Source organism: Ceratotherium simum, chromosome 33 (genome assembly GCF_057802395.1).
Source record: "Ceratotherium simum simum isolate JZ-2026a chromosome 33, ASM5780239v1, whole genome shotgun sequence".
In the NCBI taxonomy this organism is placed as follows: domain Eukaryota; kingdom Metazoa; phylum Chordata; class Mammalia; order Perissodactyla; family Rhinocerotidae; genus Ceratotherium; species Ceratotherium simum.
In genome coordinates this window covers 26,527,624-26,544,366 of record NC_141932.1, presented here as the reverse complement: position 1 = coordinate 26,544,366, position 16,743 = coordinate 26,527,624, and the positions used below count along the sequence as shown (strand labels likewise).

The 16,743-nt window shown below is 40.1% G+C and overlaps 1 protein-coding gene across 1 annotated transcript in view; it reads left to right on the top strand.

Annotated features, from left to right (window-relative positions):
* Positions 1-16,529, top strand: part of LOC147912910 (uncharacterized) — an 86,378-nt gene extending 69,849 nt beyond the window's left edge. The window contains exons 3-4 of the mRNA XM_087422245.1: positions 14,466-14,726; positions 15,077-16,529. Of these exons, the coding sequence (XP_087278371.1) occupies positions 14,466-14,726; positions 15,077-15,223 (408 nt within the window). The 3' untranslated portion in view covers positions 15,224-16,529. The remainder of the gene's footprint in view (positions 1-14,465; positions 14,727-15,076) is intronic.
* The last annotated feature ends 214 nt before the right edge of the window (positions 16,530-16,743 follow it).

Sequence of the window (16,743 nt, the reverse complement as noted above, 5' to 3'; positions counted from 1 at the left end):
CGGTATCGCTGGGCCCGTTTATTAGTTCTAATAGTTATTTGTGGATTCCTTAGAATTTTCTTTGAGGTCGATTACTGCAGCATTATGGTATTGTTTGGGTGGTGTTATGTTTCCTTGACTTTTTGTGTTTCTTGTAGCCTTGCATCGATATGTGCACATGTGAGAGAGCAGTGGTCTCTTCCAGACTTTACAGGCTGGCTTTGGTGGGGAGAGACTCTCACCTGTGGGTGGATGCTGGGGCACAGGCTGGGTGGGCTGCGGTGCTCCAGCTCTAGCAGGATGCAGCTGTCAGTTCTGGCTCTGGGGAGGCACAGTGGCCTAGTCTCTGTGCAGCTCCCTCAGCTGAAGTCAGCACTGGTGAAGACTGTGGGGTCTTTGGCAGCCAACACTGTGGGTGTCCGCAGCAGCTTGAGGGCTGTTGGGGTCCTCAGTGGTGATGGTGGCTGGGGTCCTCCTATTCTTTCTCCCCCTCCAGGGAGACTTAAAATTTTCTACATGTAAATTTAAGTCAGCTTTGAATCAAGACAGTTTTTCTTTCTTCTTTTCCCATCTGGATGCTTTTTATTTCTTTTTAGACTAATTGCACTGGCTAGGACCTCCCATACAATGTTGAATGGAGGTGGTGAGAGTGAACGTTCTTGTCTTGTTCCCTATCTTGGTGGGAAAGCATTCAGTCTTTCACTGTTAAGTGTGATGTTAGATGGGCTTTTTTTTTTTTTTTTTTTGCTGAGGAAGATTCACTCTGAGCTAACATCTGTTGCCAATCTTCCTCTTTTTGCTTAAGGAAGATTCCTCCTGAGCTAACATCTGTGCCAATCTTTGTCTATTTTGTATGTGGGTCGCTGTCACAGCACGGCCTCTGACAAGTGGTGTAGATCCACGCCTGGGAACTGAACCTGGGCCACTGAAGCAGAGCACGCTGAACTTAACCCCTAGGCCACGAGGCCGGCCCCTAGATGTGCATTTTTTGTAAATGCCCTTTAACAGGCTGAGGAAGTTCCCTCTTATTCCTTGTTTGTTGAAAGTGTTTATCATGAATGACTTTTGGGTTTTGTCAAATGCTTACTCTACATCCATTGAGATGATTGTGTGATTTTAAAATGTATTCTTTTAATATGGTGTTACATTAATTGATTTTCAGATGTTAAACCAATCTTGCCTTTCTGGGATAAATCCCACTTGGTCATGGTGTATAATTCTTTTTATAAATTGCTGTATTTCGTTGCTAATATTTTATTAAAGATTTTTGCATTTATATTCATGAAAGAGATTGGTCATAGTTTTCTTGAGATGTCATGGAATGGCTTTGATATCAGAGTAATACTGGCCTCATATAACAAGTTAGGAAGTATTCCCTCATCCTCCATATTTTGGAAGAGTTTGTAAAGGATTGGTATTTCTCCTTTAATGTTTGGTAGAATTAACCAGTGAAGCCATCTGGGCTTGGGCTTTTCTTTGTGGGATTATTTTTTAATTGCAAATTTCTCTTTACTTATTATATACCTATTTAGATTTACTATTTCTTTTTGAGTTGGTTTTGGTAATTTGTGTCTTTTTAGGAATTCTTATATTTCATCTAAACTGTCTGATTTGTTGTCATACATGGTTCATAGTATTTGTAAAGCTGATGGTGATGTCCCTTTTTTATGGTTGATTTTAATATTTTGTGTCTTCTCTCTTTTTTCTTGATAAGTCTAGCTAAAGGTTTGTCAATTTAGTGAGTCTTTTCAGAAAAACCTTCTTTTGGTTTCGGTAATTTTCTCTATTGTTTTTCTGTTTTCTGTTTCATTTATTTCTGCTCTAATCTTTAATAATTCCTTCCTTCTGCTTGCTTTTGGGTTTAGCTTGCTCTTCTTTTTCTATATTTTCAAGGTGGAAGGTTAGGTTGCTGATTGAGCAAACTGAAGTCCTTACAGCTATAAATCTTATTGCAAACACTGCTTTAGCTGCATCTCATAAATTTTGGTATGATGTGCTTTCATTTCCACTCATCACCAAAAAGTTTCTAATTTTCCTTGTGATTTCTTTTTTGATTTGTTGGCAATTTAGGAGTGTGTTGTTCAATTTCTACATATTTGTAAATTTCCAAAATTTCCTTCTGTTGTTTCTAATTTCATCCCCTTCTGTTTGGAGATCATACATTGTATGATTTCAATCCTTTTAAATTTGTTGATACTTTTTTTATGGCCTAGCGTATGGTCTATCTTGGAGCATGTTCCATATGGGTTTGTGAAGAATGTGTATTCTATTGCTATTGGGTAGAGTGTTCTATAGATGTCAGTTAGGACTAGTTGATTTATAGTGTTGTTCAAGTCTTCTATATCCTCATAGGTTTTCTGTCTAGTTGTTCTATCCATTATTTAGAGTGGAGTATTGAAGTCTCCAACTATTATTGTTGAATTGTCCATTTCTTTTTTAATTTTATTTAATTTATTTATTTTTTAAATTTTTTTATTGCAGTAACATTGGTTTATAACATTGTATAAATCCCAGGTGTACATCATTATACTTCTACTTCTGCATAGATTACATCATGTTCACCACCCCAATACTATTACAACCCATCACCACACACATGTGCCGAATTATCCCTTTCGCCCTCCTCCATCCCCCCTTCCCCTCTGGTAACTACCAATTCAATCTCTGTCTCTGTGTGTTTGTTTATTGTTGTTATTATCTACTACGTAATGAGGGAAATCATACGATATATGACCTTCTCCCTCTGACTTATTTCACTTTCCATAATACCCTCAATGTCCATCCATGTTGTCACAAATGGCTGGATTTCATCATTTCTTATGGCTGAGTAGTATTCCATTGTGTATATATGCCACATCTTCTTTATCCATTAGTCCCTTGATGGGCACTTAGGTTGCTTCCAAGTCTTGGCTATTGTGAATAACGCTGCAATGAACACAGGGGTGCATGCATCTTTACGCATTGGTGTTTTCATGTTCTTTGGATAAATACCCAGCAGTGGAATAGCTGGATCATATGGTAGTTCTATCCTTAATTTTTTGAGGAATCTCCATACTGTTTTCCATAGTGGCTGCACCAGTTTGCACTCCCACCAGCAGTGTATGAGAGTTCCCTTCTCTTCACATCCTCTCCAACACTTGTTGTTTCCTGTCTTGTTGATTATACCAGTTCTGACGGGCGTGAGGTGATATCTCATTGTAGTTTTGATTTGCATTTCCTTGATATTTAATGATTTTGAACATATTTTCATGTGTCTGTTGGCCATCTGTATATCTTCTTTGGAGAAATGACTGTTCAGGTCTTTTACCCATTTTTTAATTGGGTTGTTAGTTTTTTTTCTTGTTGAGATGCATGAGTTCTTTATATATTTTGGAGATTAACCCCTTATCAGATGTATGGCTTGCAAATATCTTCTCCCAATTGTTAGGTTGTCTTTTCGTTTTGTTGATGGTTTCCTTTGCTGTGCAGAAGCTTTTTAGTTTGATGTAGTCCCATTTGTTTATTTTTTCTATTGTTTCTCTTGCTCGGTCAGATGTGGTGCTTGAAAATATGTTGCAAAAACTGATGTCAAAGAGCGTACTGCCTATGTTTTCTTCTAGAAGTTTCATAGTTTCAGGTATTACATTCAAGTCTTTAATCCATTTGGAGTTAATTTTTGTGTATGGTGTAAGGTAAGGGTCTACTTTCATTTTTTTGCATGTGGCTATCCAGTTTTCCCAACACCATTTGTTGAAGAGACTTTCCTTTCTCCGTTGTATGTTCTTGGCTCCTTTATCGAAGATTAGCTGTCCATAGATGTATGGATTTATTTCTGGGTTTTCGATTCTATTCCATTGATCTATGTGTCTGTTTTTGTGCCAGTACCATGCTGTTTTGGTTACTATAGGTTTGTAGTATATTTTGAAATCAGGGAGTGTGATACCTCCAGCTTTGTTCTTTTTTCTCAGGATTCCTTTAGCTATTTGGGGTCTTTTGTTGTTCCATATAAATTTTAGGATTCTTTGTTCTATTTCTGTGAAAAATGTTGTTGGAACTTTGATAGGGGTTGCATTGAATCTATAGATTGCTTTAGGAAGTATGGACATCTTAACTATGTTAATTGTTCCAATCCAAGAGCACGGAATATCTTTCCATTTCTTTGTGTCTTCTTCAATTTCTTTCAGCAATGTTTTACAGTTTTCGGTGTACAGATCTTTCACCTCTTTGGCTAACTTTATTCCTAGGTATTTTATTCTTTTTGTTGCAATTGTAAATGGGATTGTATTCTTAATTTCTCTTTCTGCTACTTCGTTGTTAGTGTATAGAAATGCAACTTATTTTTGTATGTTGATTTTGTATCCTGAAACTTTACCATATTCGTTTATAACTTCTAAAAGTTTTCTGGTGGATTCTTTAGGGTTTTCTATATATAAAATCATGTCATCTGCAAATAGAGTTTCACTTCTTCCTTTCCAATTTGGATCCCTTTTATTTCTTTTTCTTGCCTGATTGCTCTGGCTAGGACTTCCAGTACCATGTTAAATAGGAGTGGTGAGAGTGGGCATCCTTGTCTGGTTCCTGTTCTTAGAAGGATAGCTTTCAGTCTTTCATCATTGAGGATGATATTAGCTGTGGGTTTGTCATATATGGCCTTTATTATGTTGAGGTACTTTCCTTCTATCCCCATTTTATTCAGAGTTTTTATCATAAATGGATGCTGCATCTTGTCAAATGCTTTCTCTGCATCTATTGAGATGATCATGTGATTTTTATTCTTCATTTTATTAATGTGGTGTATCACGTTGATTGATTTGTGAATGTTGAACCATCCCTGCATCCCTGGAATAAATCCCACTTGATCCTGGTGTATAATCTTTTTTAACGTATTGTTGTATGTGATTTGCTAGTATTTTGTTGAGGATTTTTGCATCGATGTTCATCAGTGATATTGGCCTGTAATTTTCTTTTTTTGTGTGTTGTCCTTGTCTGCTTTTGGTATCAGGGTAATGTCAGCTTGACAGAATGAGTTAGGGAGCTTCCCCCACCCCGCCTCAATTTTTTGGAAGAGTTTGAGATAGGTATTAAGTCTTCTTTGAATGTTTGTTATAAATCACCAGGGAAGCCGTCTGGTCCTTGATTTTTACTTTTGGGGAGGTTTTTGATTACTGTTTCGATCTCCTTACTGGTGATTGTTCTATTCAAATTCTCTATTTCTTCTTGATCCAGTTTTGGAAGGTTCTATGAGTCTAAGAATTTTCAGTTGGCATATAGCTTTTCATAGTATCCTCTTATAGTCTTTTGTATTTCTGAGGTGTCTGTTGTAATTTCTTCTCTTTCATTTCTGATTTTACATACTTATGCCTTCTCTCTTTTTTTCTTGGTGAGTCTAGATAAAGGTTTGTCAATTTTGTTGATCTTTTCAAAGAACCAGCCCTTGGTTTTATTAATTTTTTCTATGGTTTTTTTTAGTCTCTATTTCATTTATTTCTGCTCTTATTTTTATTATTTCCCTTCTTCTACTGATTTTGGGCTTTGTTTGTTCTTCTTTTTCCAGTTCCTTTAGGTGCATTATTAGATTGTTTATTTGAGATTTTTCTTGTTTGTTGAGATAGGCCTGTATTGCTATAAACTTCCCTCTTAGAACTGCTTTTGCTGTATCCCATAAATTCTGGCATGTCGTATTTTCATTTTCATTTTGATTTGTCTCCAGGTAATTTTTTATTTCTTCTTCATTGACCCAATCATTGTTCAGTAGCATTTTGTTTAATCTCCACGTATTTGTGGCTTTTCTGATTTTCTTCCTATAGTTGATTTCTAGTTTCATACCATTGTGGTCAGAAAAGATGCGTGGTATTATTTCAGTCTTCTTAAATTTATGGAGACTTGTTTTGTGGCCTAATATGTGATCAGACCTGGAGAATGTTCCATGTGCATTTGAAAAGAACGTGTATTCTTCGTTTTTTGGATGGAATGCTCTGTATATATCTACTAGGTCCATCTGTTCTAGTGTGTCATTTAAGGCCAATGTTTCCTTATAGATCTTCTGTTTGGATGATCTATCCGTTGGTGTAAGTGGAGTGTTAAAGTCCCCTACTATTATTGTGTTACTGTCTATTTCTCTTTTTATGTCTGTTAATAATTGCTTTATATATTTAGGTGCACCTACATTGGGTGAGTAGATATTTACAAGTATTATATCCTCTTGTTGGATTGTTCCCTTGATCATTATGTAATGCCCTTCTTTGTCTCTTTTTACAGTTTTTGTTTTAAAGTCTATTTTGTCTGACATGAGTATTGCTACTCCAGCTTTCTTTTCATTGCCATTTGCAAGGAGTATCTTTTTCCATCCCTTCACTTTCAGTTTGTGAGTGTCTTTAGGTCTGAAGTGTGTCTCTTGTATGCAGCATATATATGGGTCTTGTTGTTTTATCCAATCAGCCACCCTATGCCTTTTAATTGGAGCATTTAGTCCATTGACTTTTAAAGTAGTTATTGATAAGTATGTACTTACTGCCATTTTTTAACTTTTTTTTCTCAGTGTTTTAGTAGTCCTTCTCTGTTCCTTTCTCCTTCTGTACAGAATTGATGGTCTCTTCAGTTTGACCTCTGTCTGAAAGCTCTACTCTCTAACTCCCCTCCTCCCTCCTTTTATGTTTTTGATATCATATCTAACCTCTTTTTTTGTGCATTTGTATCCATTACCCTCTTATCATGGAAATAGATAATTTTTCCTATTTGTGGTCTTCTTTTTTCCCCTTAAATAAGGCCCTTTAACATTTCTTGTAGCACTGGTTTCTTGGTGAAAAACTCCTTTAATTTTTGCTTGTCTGGGAAATTTTTGATCTCTCCTTCCATTTTGAATGATAACCTTGCTGGGTAGAGTATTCTTGGCTGTAAGTTTTTTCCTTTTAGCACTTTAAATATATCATGCCACTCTCTTCTAGCCTGTAAGGTTTCCACTGAGAAGTCAGCTGATAGCCTTATGGGGTTTCCTTTGTATGTAACTTGTCTTTTTCTTGCAGCTTTTAGGATTCTCTCTTTATCCTTAATTCTGGACATTTTGATTATGATGTGTCTTGGTGCAGGCCTCTTTGGGTTTATCTTGTTTTGGGCTCTCTGTGCTTCCTGTACCTGAATGTCTGTTTCCTTCCTTAGGTTAGGGAAGTTTTCATCTATTATTTCTTGAAACAGATTCTCTGCCCCTTTGTCTCGCTCTTCTCCTTCCGTGACACCTATAACACGGATGTTAGTGCACTTGATGTTGTCCCAAAGGTCCCTTAGACTTTCCTCACTCTTTTTAATTCTTTTCTCTTTTACCTGTTTCGCTTGGGTAATTTCTTCTAGTCTTTTGTCCAGCTCACAGATCCGTTCTTCTGTATCTTCTACTCTGCTTTTGAGTCCCTCTAGTGAATTTTTCATTTCCAGTATTGTATTCTTCATTTCTGATTGGTTCTTTTTTATATCTTCCATTTCTTTGTTGACATTCTCACTGAGTTCATCAATTCTTCTACCCAGATCCGTGAGCATCCTTCACACTCTTAGTTTGAACTCTCTGTCGGGTAGGTTGCTCATTTCTGTTTCACTTAGTTCCTTTTCTGGTGTTTTGTCCTGTTCCCTTACTTGGAATGTATTCCTTTGCCTCCTCATTTTGCCTCTTCCCTTGTGCTTGTGTCTATGTATTAGGTAGGTCAGCTACGTCTCCTGCTCTTGGATAGGTGATCTTATATAAGTGATGGCTTAGGAGGCCTGCAGTGTGCTTCCCTCAGTTCTCAATGTTCCAGGGGTGACCCCTCTGTGGGCTACGTGTGTCCTTCTGTTGTGGCCTGTTTTCTCTCCTCGTAGGCACCCAGGGAGGCCGAGTTATGCTCCTGGCCAGCTGTTGTAATGCTCAGCTGCTTGTAGTTGTTGTGGGCCCTTTTGTCTCTTTATCGGGTGTGGGGAGCCCCAGCACAGTTGGCTGCAAGTTCTAATACCACATTTGTGTGGCAATATTTCTTTTAAGTGAGTAGGCCCCCACCGTGGCAGGTTGTTAGGCTTAGGGGCTTACAATTGTTATAAGCCTCCAGCCTTTAGGTCTCTTGTCAGCTCTCTGAGGATTGCAGCTGGGTGGGGCTGGCCTCAGTCACAGGAGCACCCAATTGTTTCAGGCTTTGGACGGTGGGGCAAACCCCCTATGTGGGTCTTTGAGAAGCACAAGTTTTCTGCAGCTGACAAGCCCTGCCACCCACAGGTCCACACACACAGTCAACACAGTCCTGCCCCGTGTGCACGCCCCAACCTCCTGAAGTGGACCTAGTCTCTCCATGCCACCTTCGCCCCACACTCTCCACCCACTCCTTGTGTACGCCCTGCCCCACTGAAGTTGGCTCTGTTGCCAGGCTGCAGAGAATCCAGTCACCAATCTATGCAGGCCCAGAAGTTGCCTGAGGGCTTGTTGTTGGGTGGGGCCAGTCTCTAGGGTGGGCTGCCTGCCCTGGCTGAGCTGGATTAAATCAATGCTCTAGTAGGTGGGGCAGACCTGGGCTAGCAGGCCCCAGGGAGAACTCCAATGGCATCTGTGTCAGCATGCCCACACCAGGCCATAACAATGGCTGTCATCAATGTCCCAGTCCCTGGAGAGGTCTCCCCTCTCACTGCGATGCACTCAGGACCTCTCAGGTGAGTCTCTTTTCCCCAATGCACTGTGCACCTCTCTTTCTGGTGATTTTAGGTTGCTTTCTGAAACAGGTGAGTTTGCGTGTGGGCCCTTTATGAGCTAGTTTTAATTTTTTTGTGAACCAGCTTTTCTGGGGGTACTCCCCAATGTTTTAGTAGCAGGCAAAGTCAGATATTATGCCACTCATCTCAATTGTGTTGGGTCCACAAAATTCTCCCAGTGGGGGCACTCTCTGGCTCAGGGCCCTGCTCCTCCAGGGAGGGCTGTGTACCTTTGGGCTGATCCTGGGTGGCCGTGAGGCACTGCAGCTTGTGAAGGCAGTGTTTTTTCTCTCCAGAAGGGAGTTTCTGCCTCTTCCACCTCAATTAGGATTGTCCTTTGTTGCAGGAGTTCCTCTTATCTAGTTTTCAGTTCTGTCTCAGGGGTAATTTTTCCATGAGTAGTTGTAAATGGGCTCTGTCCATGGGAGGAGGTGAGTTCGAAGTCTGCTTATGCAGCCATCTTGACTTCTCTCTCTCAAATTGTCCATTTCTTTCTTCAATTCTATCAGTTTTTGCTTTATGCAGTTTGGGGCTCTGTTGTCAGGTGCATATTTGTTTATAATTATTATATCTTCTTGATAAATTGACATTTTAGCATTATAAAATGTTTCAAATTATTTCCATTAACACTTATTATCTTAAAGTCTAATTTGCAGGATATTAGTATAGACACTCCAGTTCTTATGGTTGCTGTTTGCATGGTATCTTTTTACTTTCAACCTACTTTTATTTTTGAATCTAAAATGTGTCTCTTGGGGCTGGCCTGGTGGCATAGTGGTTAAGTGTGCACGCTCTGCTGCGGTGGCCTGGGGTTTGCAGGTTCAGAACCCAGGCACCACCGACACACTGCTTGTCAAGCCATGCTGTGACAGCATTCCATATAATGTAGAGGAAGATGGGCACAGATGTTAGCCCAGGGCCAATCTTCCTCAGCAAAAAGGAGAATTGGCAACAGATGTTAGCTCAGGGCTAATCTTCCTCACAAAAAAATAATAAAATTAAATTAAAATAAAATAAAATAAAATAAAATAAAAATGTCTCTTGTAGACAGTATATTATAAAGGATGTTTTTGTACCCACATTATTCAGATTTGATTTTTATCAATTAGTTTTATAATGAAATTTAACAACATGTTGGAAAGCAAAGCATCCTCTCACTATTCTTCTTTATTTACAATTACTTGGGCATTCTTTAATGTTTATTTTTCTTTATGAATTTAAAAATTTCTTTATCTAGTTCAAAGAAAAGTTTCCATTGGGATTGTCATTAGAATTGCAGTAAATATATATATATCTTTTGATTCTATTGACATTTTAATGATAGTAAACTTTTAATATTTTTTTGAGGAGCACATTGGTCTTTCAATTTTTTTCAGATTATTCAATAAGTTGTGTAAGTTATTTTAGATCCTGTACTTTTCAGTTGATATATTTCTAGGTATTTTATAATTTTTATTTCTATGACAAAAGGGATTTTTTTACACTTCCATTTCTAACATGTATAAATAGTATAGCGTAATATTTCTGGTATGGAAGTAAGCTATTTATTTAATATATTTATTTGGTGTTCAGGCACCTTAATAAATTTGCTAATGAATTCTAATATTTTTTTTAGTACAGTTGTTTAGATTTTCTTGATAGATGATTACAAGCTCTGCAAATGTAACTTCATCTCATATTTTCTAGTATTTATTGAATTATATACATAGATTTTTCTGGCATTGAACCATCTTTGAATTCCTGGAATAAACTCTATTAGGGCATATGTATTTTTCTTTTGGAATAGTGGAGAATTCTGCTTGCCAATTATAAAATTTGCATCTGTAGTAATAAATGAAATTGGTCTATGATGGGTTATTTATTTCAACTGTACAAGTTTTCATATTAAATTTAAGCCAGCTTCATAGAATAAATTAGGCATATATCTATCATTTTCTATGGTCTGGAAACATTAAAGATATTAAAAATTTTCAGTTCCATAAAGATGTGATCCCAAACTCAGCTATAAAACCACCTGGGGCAATTGATTTTTTAAAAGGTAGATATTAAATGATCTATCCCTCTTGTTTTATTTATTTTCCTCTTTGTTTTATTTTTATTAAATGTGTTAAATTCTTGCCTTTTTCCTATTTAAAATCTAAAGTTTGGTATTTAGGTCATTTATATATTCAGGTCTCCTTTATTTAATAATCTTCTTCTGAATTCAGCTTTAGTGACGGTCCTTTACCTTTAGCTTAAAGTTTTTTCCTTTTCACTGCTTCCTAAATAATTTTAATCTCATATTGGATTTTCTCTTTGAACCAAGTATAATTTATGAGAGTATCTCTTCGCTTGCAAATAGAAATATTTCTAAGTCTCCTGTTTATTGTTTAATCCTAGATTGTTTTGTATTATTTAAGGAACTCTACATTTTGGAATTTAGTAAAGTTCCGTTTGTTGCCAGTTTCTTGATGAATTTTGTAAATATTTTTTTGATATGACTGAAGAAGATGTGGTCTCTACTTTAGGGTGTAAGTTTCTAAATAACTCTAAAATTGCACTTACTGGTTAAATTATTCAAATCCTGTACATATTTGTACGTTCTTTTACTACTTTATTTTCAAATTTTCTAAGAGGCATATTTAAATCTCTCACTCAGGTTGTGTAAATTTCTCTTTGTATTTCTAGTGGCTTTATTAAAATTTCTTTTGTCTGTTGCTTTCATTTTCACAATTTAGCTGACATGTAGCTTACTACATAAATATTTGTGGCAGATATCTTCTTATGTGCATTGTACTTTTGATCAGTTTAGTTTTCATTGTCTCTTTGTCACTTTTATCTACTTTTTGCTTTGACGTTGATATTACTGCTTCTGCCCTGTTTCTGTTATGTACGTATATTGCTCTTTGTCCTCAATCTTTTGTTGTTGTTGTTGGTAATGTTTTGTTGAACTGGTATACCCCTGTGGGCAACATGTAGCTAAATGTTGGTGATTTATTTTCTTAGTCTGAAATTTCTAACTTGTTAGGGGAATTTAAGAAACTCAAGTTCAGTATGGTAACTGATTTGCTTATTTTTATTCTTTCCATCTTAGTTTACACATAAAATGTTGCTTCCCTTTTCTACTTTTCTTTATTTTCCCTGGCATACTCAACCTGAATTCACTCCTTTTTCCCCACTCTAATCATTTGTAATGTCTACTGTGTTGTTAAATTCCCTGTATTTTCTCATCATTGTATGTAGCTTAGTTAATTCTCTCTCCATACAAATAACCTTGTTTGTTCAGTCCACAAGCTTATAAAACTTTGTCCTTATTCTTGGAATTGAGGATTTTGATGATAATATGTGTAGATTTATGTGTGTATGTCTACAAATGATTCCCAGTAGGTACTTTCAATTTGATTTAAAGACTCAACGTCTTTCTTTGGGTTAGGTGAAATTATTTTTATTATTTTTCCCACTGTTTATGGACCTAAAACCTCAAGCAGGACCCAGATGAGGAGGCTCTGTGCCTCCAGAACCCAAGGAATCTCCTGAAGACAAACCCCAGAGGTCAGAGTGAAGCTCTTAGAGGGGCTTTGGCACTTCCACCCTTTCTCATTCATTCTGGTGGTTCTCAAACTTTAGTTTGCATCAGAATTACATGGTGGGTTTACTAAAACACAGATTGCTGGGTACCACCAGGGTTTCATATTCAGTAAGTCTGGAAGTGGGCAAGAATTTGCATTTCTTTTTTTTTTCTTTCTTTTTTTTGTGAGGAAGATCAGCCCTGAGCTAACATCCATGCCAATCCTCCTCTTTTTGCTGAGGAAGACTGGCCCTGGGCTAACATCTGTGCCCATCTTCCTCCACTTTATATGGGACGCCGCCACAGCATGGCCTGACAAGCGGTAAGTTGGTGCGCGCCCGGGATCCAAACTCGGGCCACCAGCAGCGGAGCGCGCACACTTAACCGCTACGCCACAGGGCCAGCCCCAAGAATTTGCATTTCTAAGTGATTTCAGGTGATGTTGACACTGCTGGTCAGGGGATCACACTTTGAAAGCTATTGTCCAGGCCTGATTCTTCCTCTGGAGGTCCCATCTCTTGGCTTTCTCTATCAAGGCTGGTCGTTCTCTGAGCGCTTGCCGCCCTCCTGTCCCATGCCTTACCTAAAGCCCCCGCCGTCTGCATCTCTTCCATCCTAGGACTTTATGGGCTGGAGCTGGAAGGTTGTAGCTCTCAGCTGTGGCTTTGGTCCCATCCCCAACGGTCTGTCAGATCAGACATCATGAAGGCACCTCTCACTTCCGTCTCCACAGACCAGGAGAGCTAACGAGAACAAGTGGGTCACAGATGAGAAATTTTCAGCATAAGCCACTTGGCTGAATATGTCTGGAGTTGTGAGTGCTTTCCTCATCATCTTACCTTTTTTCACCTTTTTCTGGTGGCCTGGCAAAGCCAAGGGAAACAACCAAAGAACCTGCAAGCCAAGGAACTTCCAGCAGAGAGATCCTTCAGCCATTCAGCCTAACTCTTCAAGGGGATGAGCACAGACACCTCACCCACTTGCCCTGTGTCCCCTCCAGCACCAAACACAGGGCCATTAATACAAAGGAAATGTTGAAAACATTCAAAACGAAAAAGTTCTGAGGAGGACTTGCTGGCCTGCAGACTGTCTGTGTGTTTGAATACATGCAGTTGTATGTGCTGTTTCTGCATCTAGATCCAGCACCAAGTCCAGCTACAGTGCCCTTGTTTTTGTTCCCGTTCTCACCAACCTCCTTCCCACCCCAGAGCCTTTGTACTTGCTGTTCTCCCTGGAGGAGCTCTTTCCTCCAAATCTTCTGGTGACTGACTCCTCTTGTACTTCAGGACTCAGCTCAGATGTTCCTTCTCAGAGAGGCCTTTCCTGCCCACTCAGCCCCACCTCTCTGCCTCGTGTGGCCCTCCAGAGTTCCTCTCCTTCCTCCTTTTAGCTTTTCCTCATAGCCCTTGGTCCTCCATTAAATCATTTCATTTATTTATTTGGAAGTTTTTCCTCCTTTTCTCCCATGGGCTGTGAATTCTAGGAGAGTTGAGGTCTTGTCTGCCTTAGTCACCACGTGGTCCTCAGGGCCCAGCCTGGTCCTAGGATACAGAAGGTGCCGTGGAGGAATATCAATAAATCTGCCCATTGCACTCAGATTCAATCTGGAAGTGAGACTCACACACTATATGTTGAACCAATCAGGAGTTCAAACCGGGAACAACAATGGAAAGGCCAAGTAACTGTGACTCAGTCCCTTCATTCATTGAATCAATTAAGAGGGCGGGAAGAAAGGGGAGTGGCGAGGTAACGCCCCTTACATACATTGAGCCAACAGAAGCCGGGTCTGAGCACTCGAGGCTCGCCTATGCAGGAGCGGCCAATCATAATGAAGTGGTAGCCAATAGAGAAGCCACACCCAGTGACTCAAATCGCCAAGACAGCCTCAGGGACTGAGAAGCCAAGGGAAGTCCTAGGGACATGAGCTGGGTTTGTGATGGGTAATCAGAAGAGTGGGAGAGTTTAAGTGTGTGTGTGTGGAGTGGGGGTGGGGAGAGTTTAGAGGAGGAAAGTGAAGCAGTTAGAGGGAGACACGGAGGGGGTAATGGCGGGTGCGGAGAGGAGTTATGAGAGGATAGAGGGGGTTCAATTGTGTTATAGGGCCAGCAAGTCTGTTATATAGACATATGGAGGTGTGGTATGTTCTGGCTTCGGACACTGTCCATTTTCAGTGCCTTTCTAGGCAGAGGGGTTGGTTCAGCTGGTCGTCATTTCTTGGGAACTCAAATGTCCCCTCTCCAGGCCCTATTTCCATTGTCTGCAGATTCTACCTGCCCAGCGTCTCCTTCTCAGGCCACGGTCCATGACTACTGTGACTGACCACAGGGACTCAGAGTTCAAGCTCACTCCAATGCAGCAGGTCAACTCAATGCAGAAGGTCCACCCGATGCAGCCGCTCATCCCAATGCAGCCAGTCATCGTGATGTCCTTGAATCCCCCAGTAAAGGATTATTTGTTTCTTTCCATCATTTCCTTCCTGTTCTTCATTCCGCTGGCAGTCCCAGCCCTCTTGTTCTCTCTCAAGGTAGGCACCATCTGGCTACCACCAACTCCTGTTGTCCCCAGTCTGCCTCCTCTTTCCCATCCCATCTCCCTGCTCTTGGTGTTCCTCCTGGGGGATTTACTCCCTCCTTCTTCACCATCTAGCTGCCCTTGCTTCTCCCCAGGACCGCCCCCCTCTGCTTCTCTTCCTCATGTGTTTTGCCCAGACCCACTCCCTCATCCTGCCCCTCTTCTTTCTTCCTTTTTCCACTGGGGGACCGAACCTTGCTCTTACCTTCCTCACACCGCTAGCTCTGATCTTGCACTCCCCACCTCCCCCCATCTCCCTTCTCCCTTGGAAACACTCCCACCAGCTTGCCTTCATCCCCACAGACCCGGGACGCCAACTTCCTTGGGAATCAAAGGAAAGCACAGAAAAATTCCAGACTGGCCTTGGGCTTCAGCATCTCAGGCATCCTGATGGGCTCCACTCTGATCATTTTCTCCATTGTAATCAGAGTCTTGAGACAAGAACTGTGAGATCATCTTGAAGGCTCATCTCCCTCAGAGAGTCATGAACTGCACCTCCCGGGTCCTCCTGGAGCCTTTGAACTTGGACGTCAGTAACCTACCTGTGCTGGAGGAAGTCTCCCCTCCATCAGCATTTTTAAAAGTAATAAAGTTTATGAGGAGGTTTCTGCTTTCCATTCATCTGCTGTACACGTGTTCATGTGCCCCTGTGTGTTCACTTTGCTAAGTACCATGGGGTTTATGTATAGTCATATATGACAATTATTGGGCAACCACTATAGTGTGCCAGGCACTGTTTTAAGCCTTAGTGATTCAGTGCTGACTCAGATAGATGAGGTATTTGCCTCCATAAAACTTACATTATATTGAGAGGACACACAAAAAAAGAGTAAAATGTAAAGCAACAAGATAGTTCTAGCAACAAGATAGTGCTGTCTAATAGAACTTTTCGGTTCTATAATCCACTCTGTCCAATATGGTACCCACTAGCCACATGTGACTCTTGAGCACTTGAAATGTGGTTAATGCAGCTGAAGAACTCAAATTTTAATTTAACTTAGTTATAATCAGTTTAAATTAAATTTGCCGCGTGTGGCTACTGTCCTGGGCAGCACGGTTCTAAGTAGTGGTCAACATTATGAGAAAACAGAATCAAATTAGGGGAGCATGAAGAGGGACTTATGACAGAGTGGCTCAGGAACGCCCTCACTGGGGAGCTAATATCTGAGCTGTGACCTGAAAAGAGAGAAGAGAGCCATAGAAAAATATGGAAGAGAGTTCTAAGCAGAACAGCAAGTGCAAAGACACTGTGGCAGAAAGGAGCCTGGCTTGTCCTGGGAAAAGAAAGAAGACTGGTGGGGCTGGAGTGTAGCAATGGGAGTGCTATTAAGTAAGCTCAGAGGGAGAGCAGGGGGCAGGGCACAGACAGCCTGGAAGGTCACAAGAAGAAGGTTGGATTTTAAGTGTGAAGTGAAGCCACTGGAGTGTTAAAAGAGAGACAACAGGCCCAAAATGGAGTCACTTGTGCTAAGCCCCACACCAGCAAACCAAGACTTAATATCTAACCTAAGTGCAGTTTCAGCCTCTCCCAGGAGTGGAATTTTAAACCAATCAGTCTGGAATTTCCTGATCAGCTAGTGAGGTAATCTGCCAGACAAAACTAAGGTGACCTTGACTGAAATAATCCTTGTTTCCTTGCTTCACCCCCCCTTCTGCCTATAAAAACCTTCCATTTTGTACAGCTCCTCAGAGCTGACTTCTGTTTGCTAGATGGAATGCTGCCTGATTCGTGAATCATTTAATAAAGCCAATTAGATCTTCAAATTTACTCAGTTGAATTTTGTTTTTTTAACAGGGGGTATTAAACAGGGAGAACACAAGCTCTGGTTTCTGTTTTTAAAAGATTCAGTTCCACATCTAAATTGAATGTAAAAGGTCTCTAAATAGGTTCTGGTACCAATTCCAGTGTTGGGGGATTCCCCACACCAACAAGCCATTCTTGGACAGCAGCTGGGTGTCCTACAATTCAA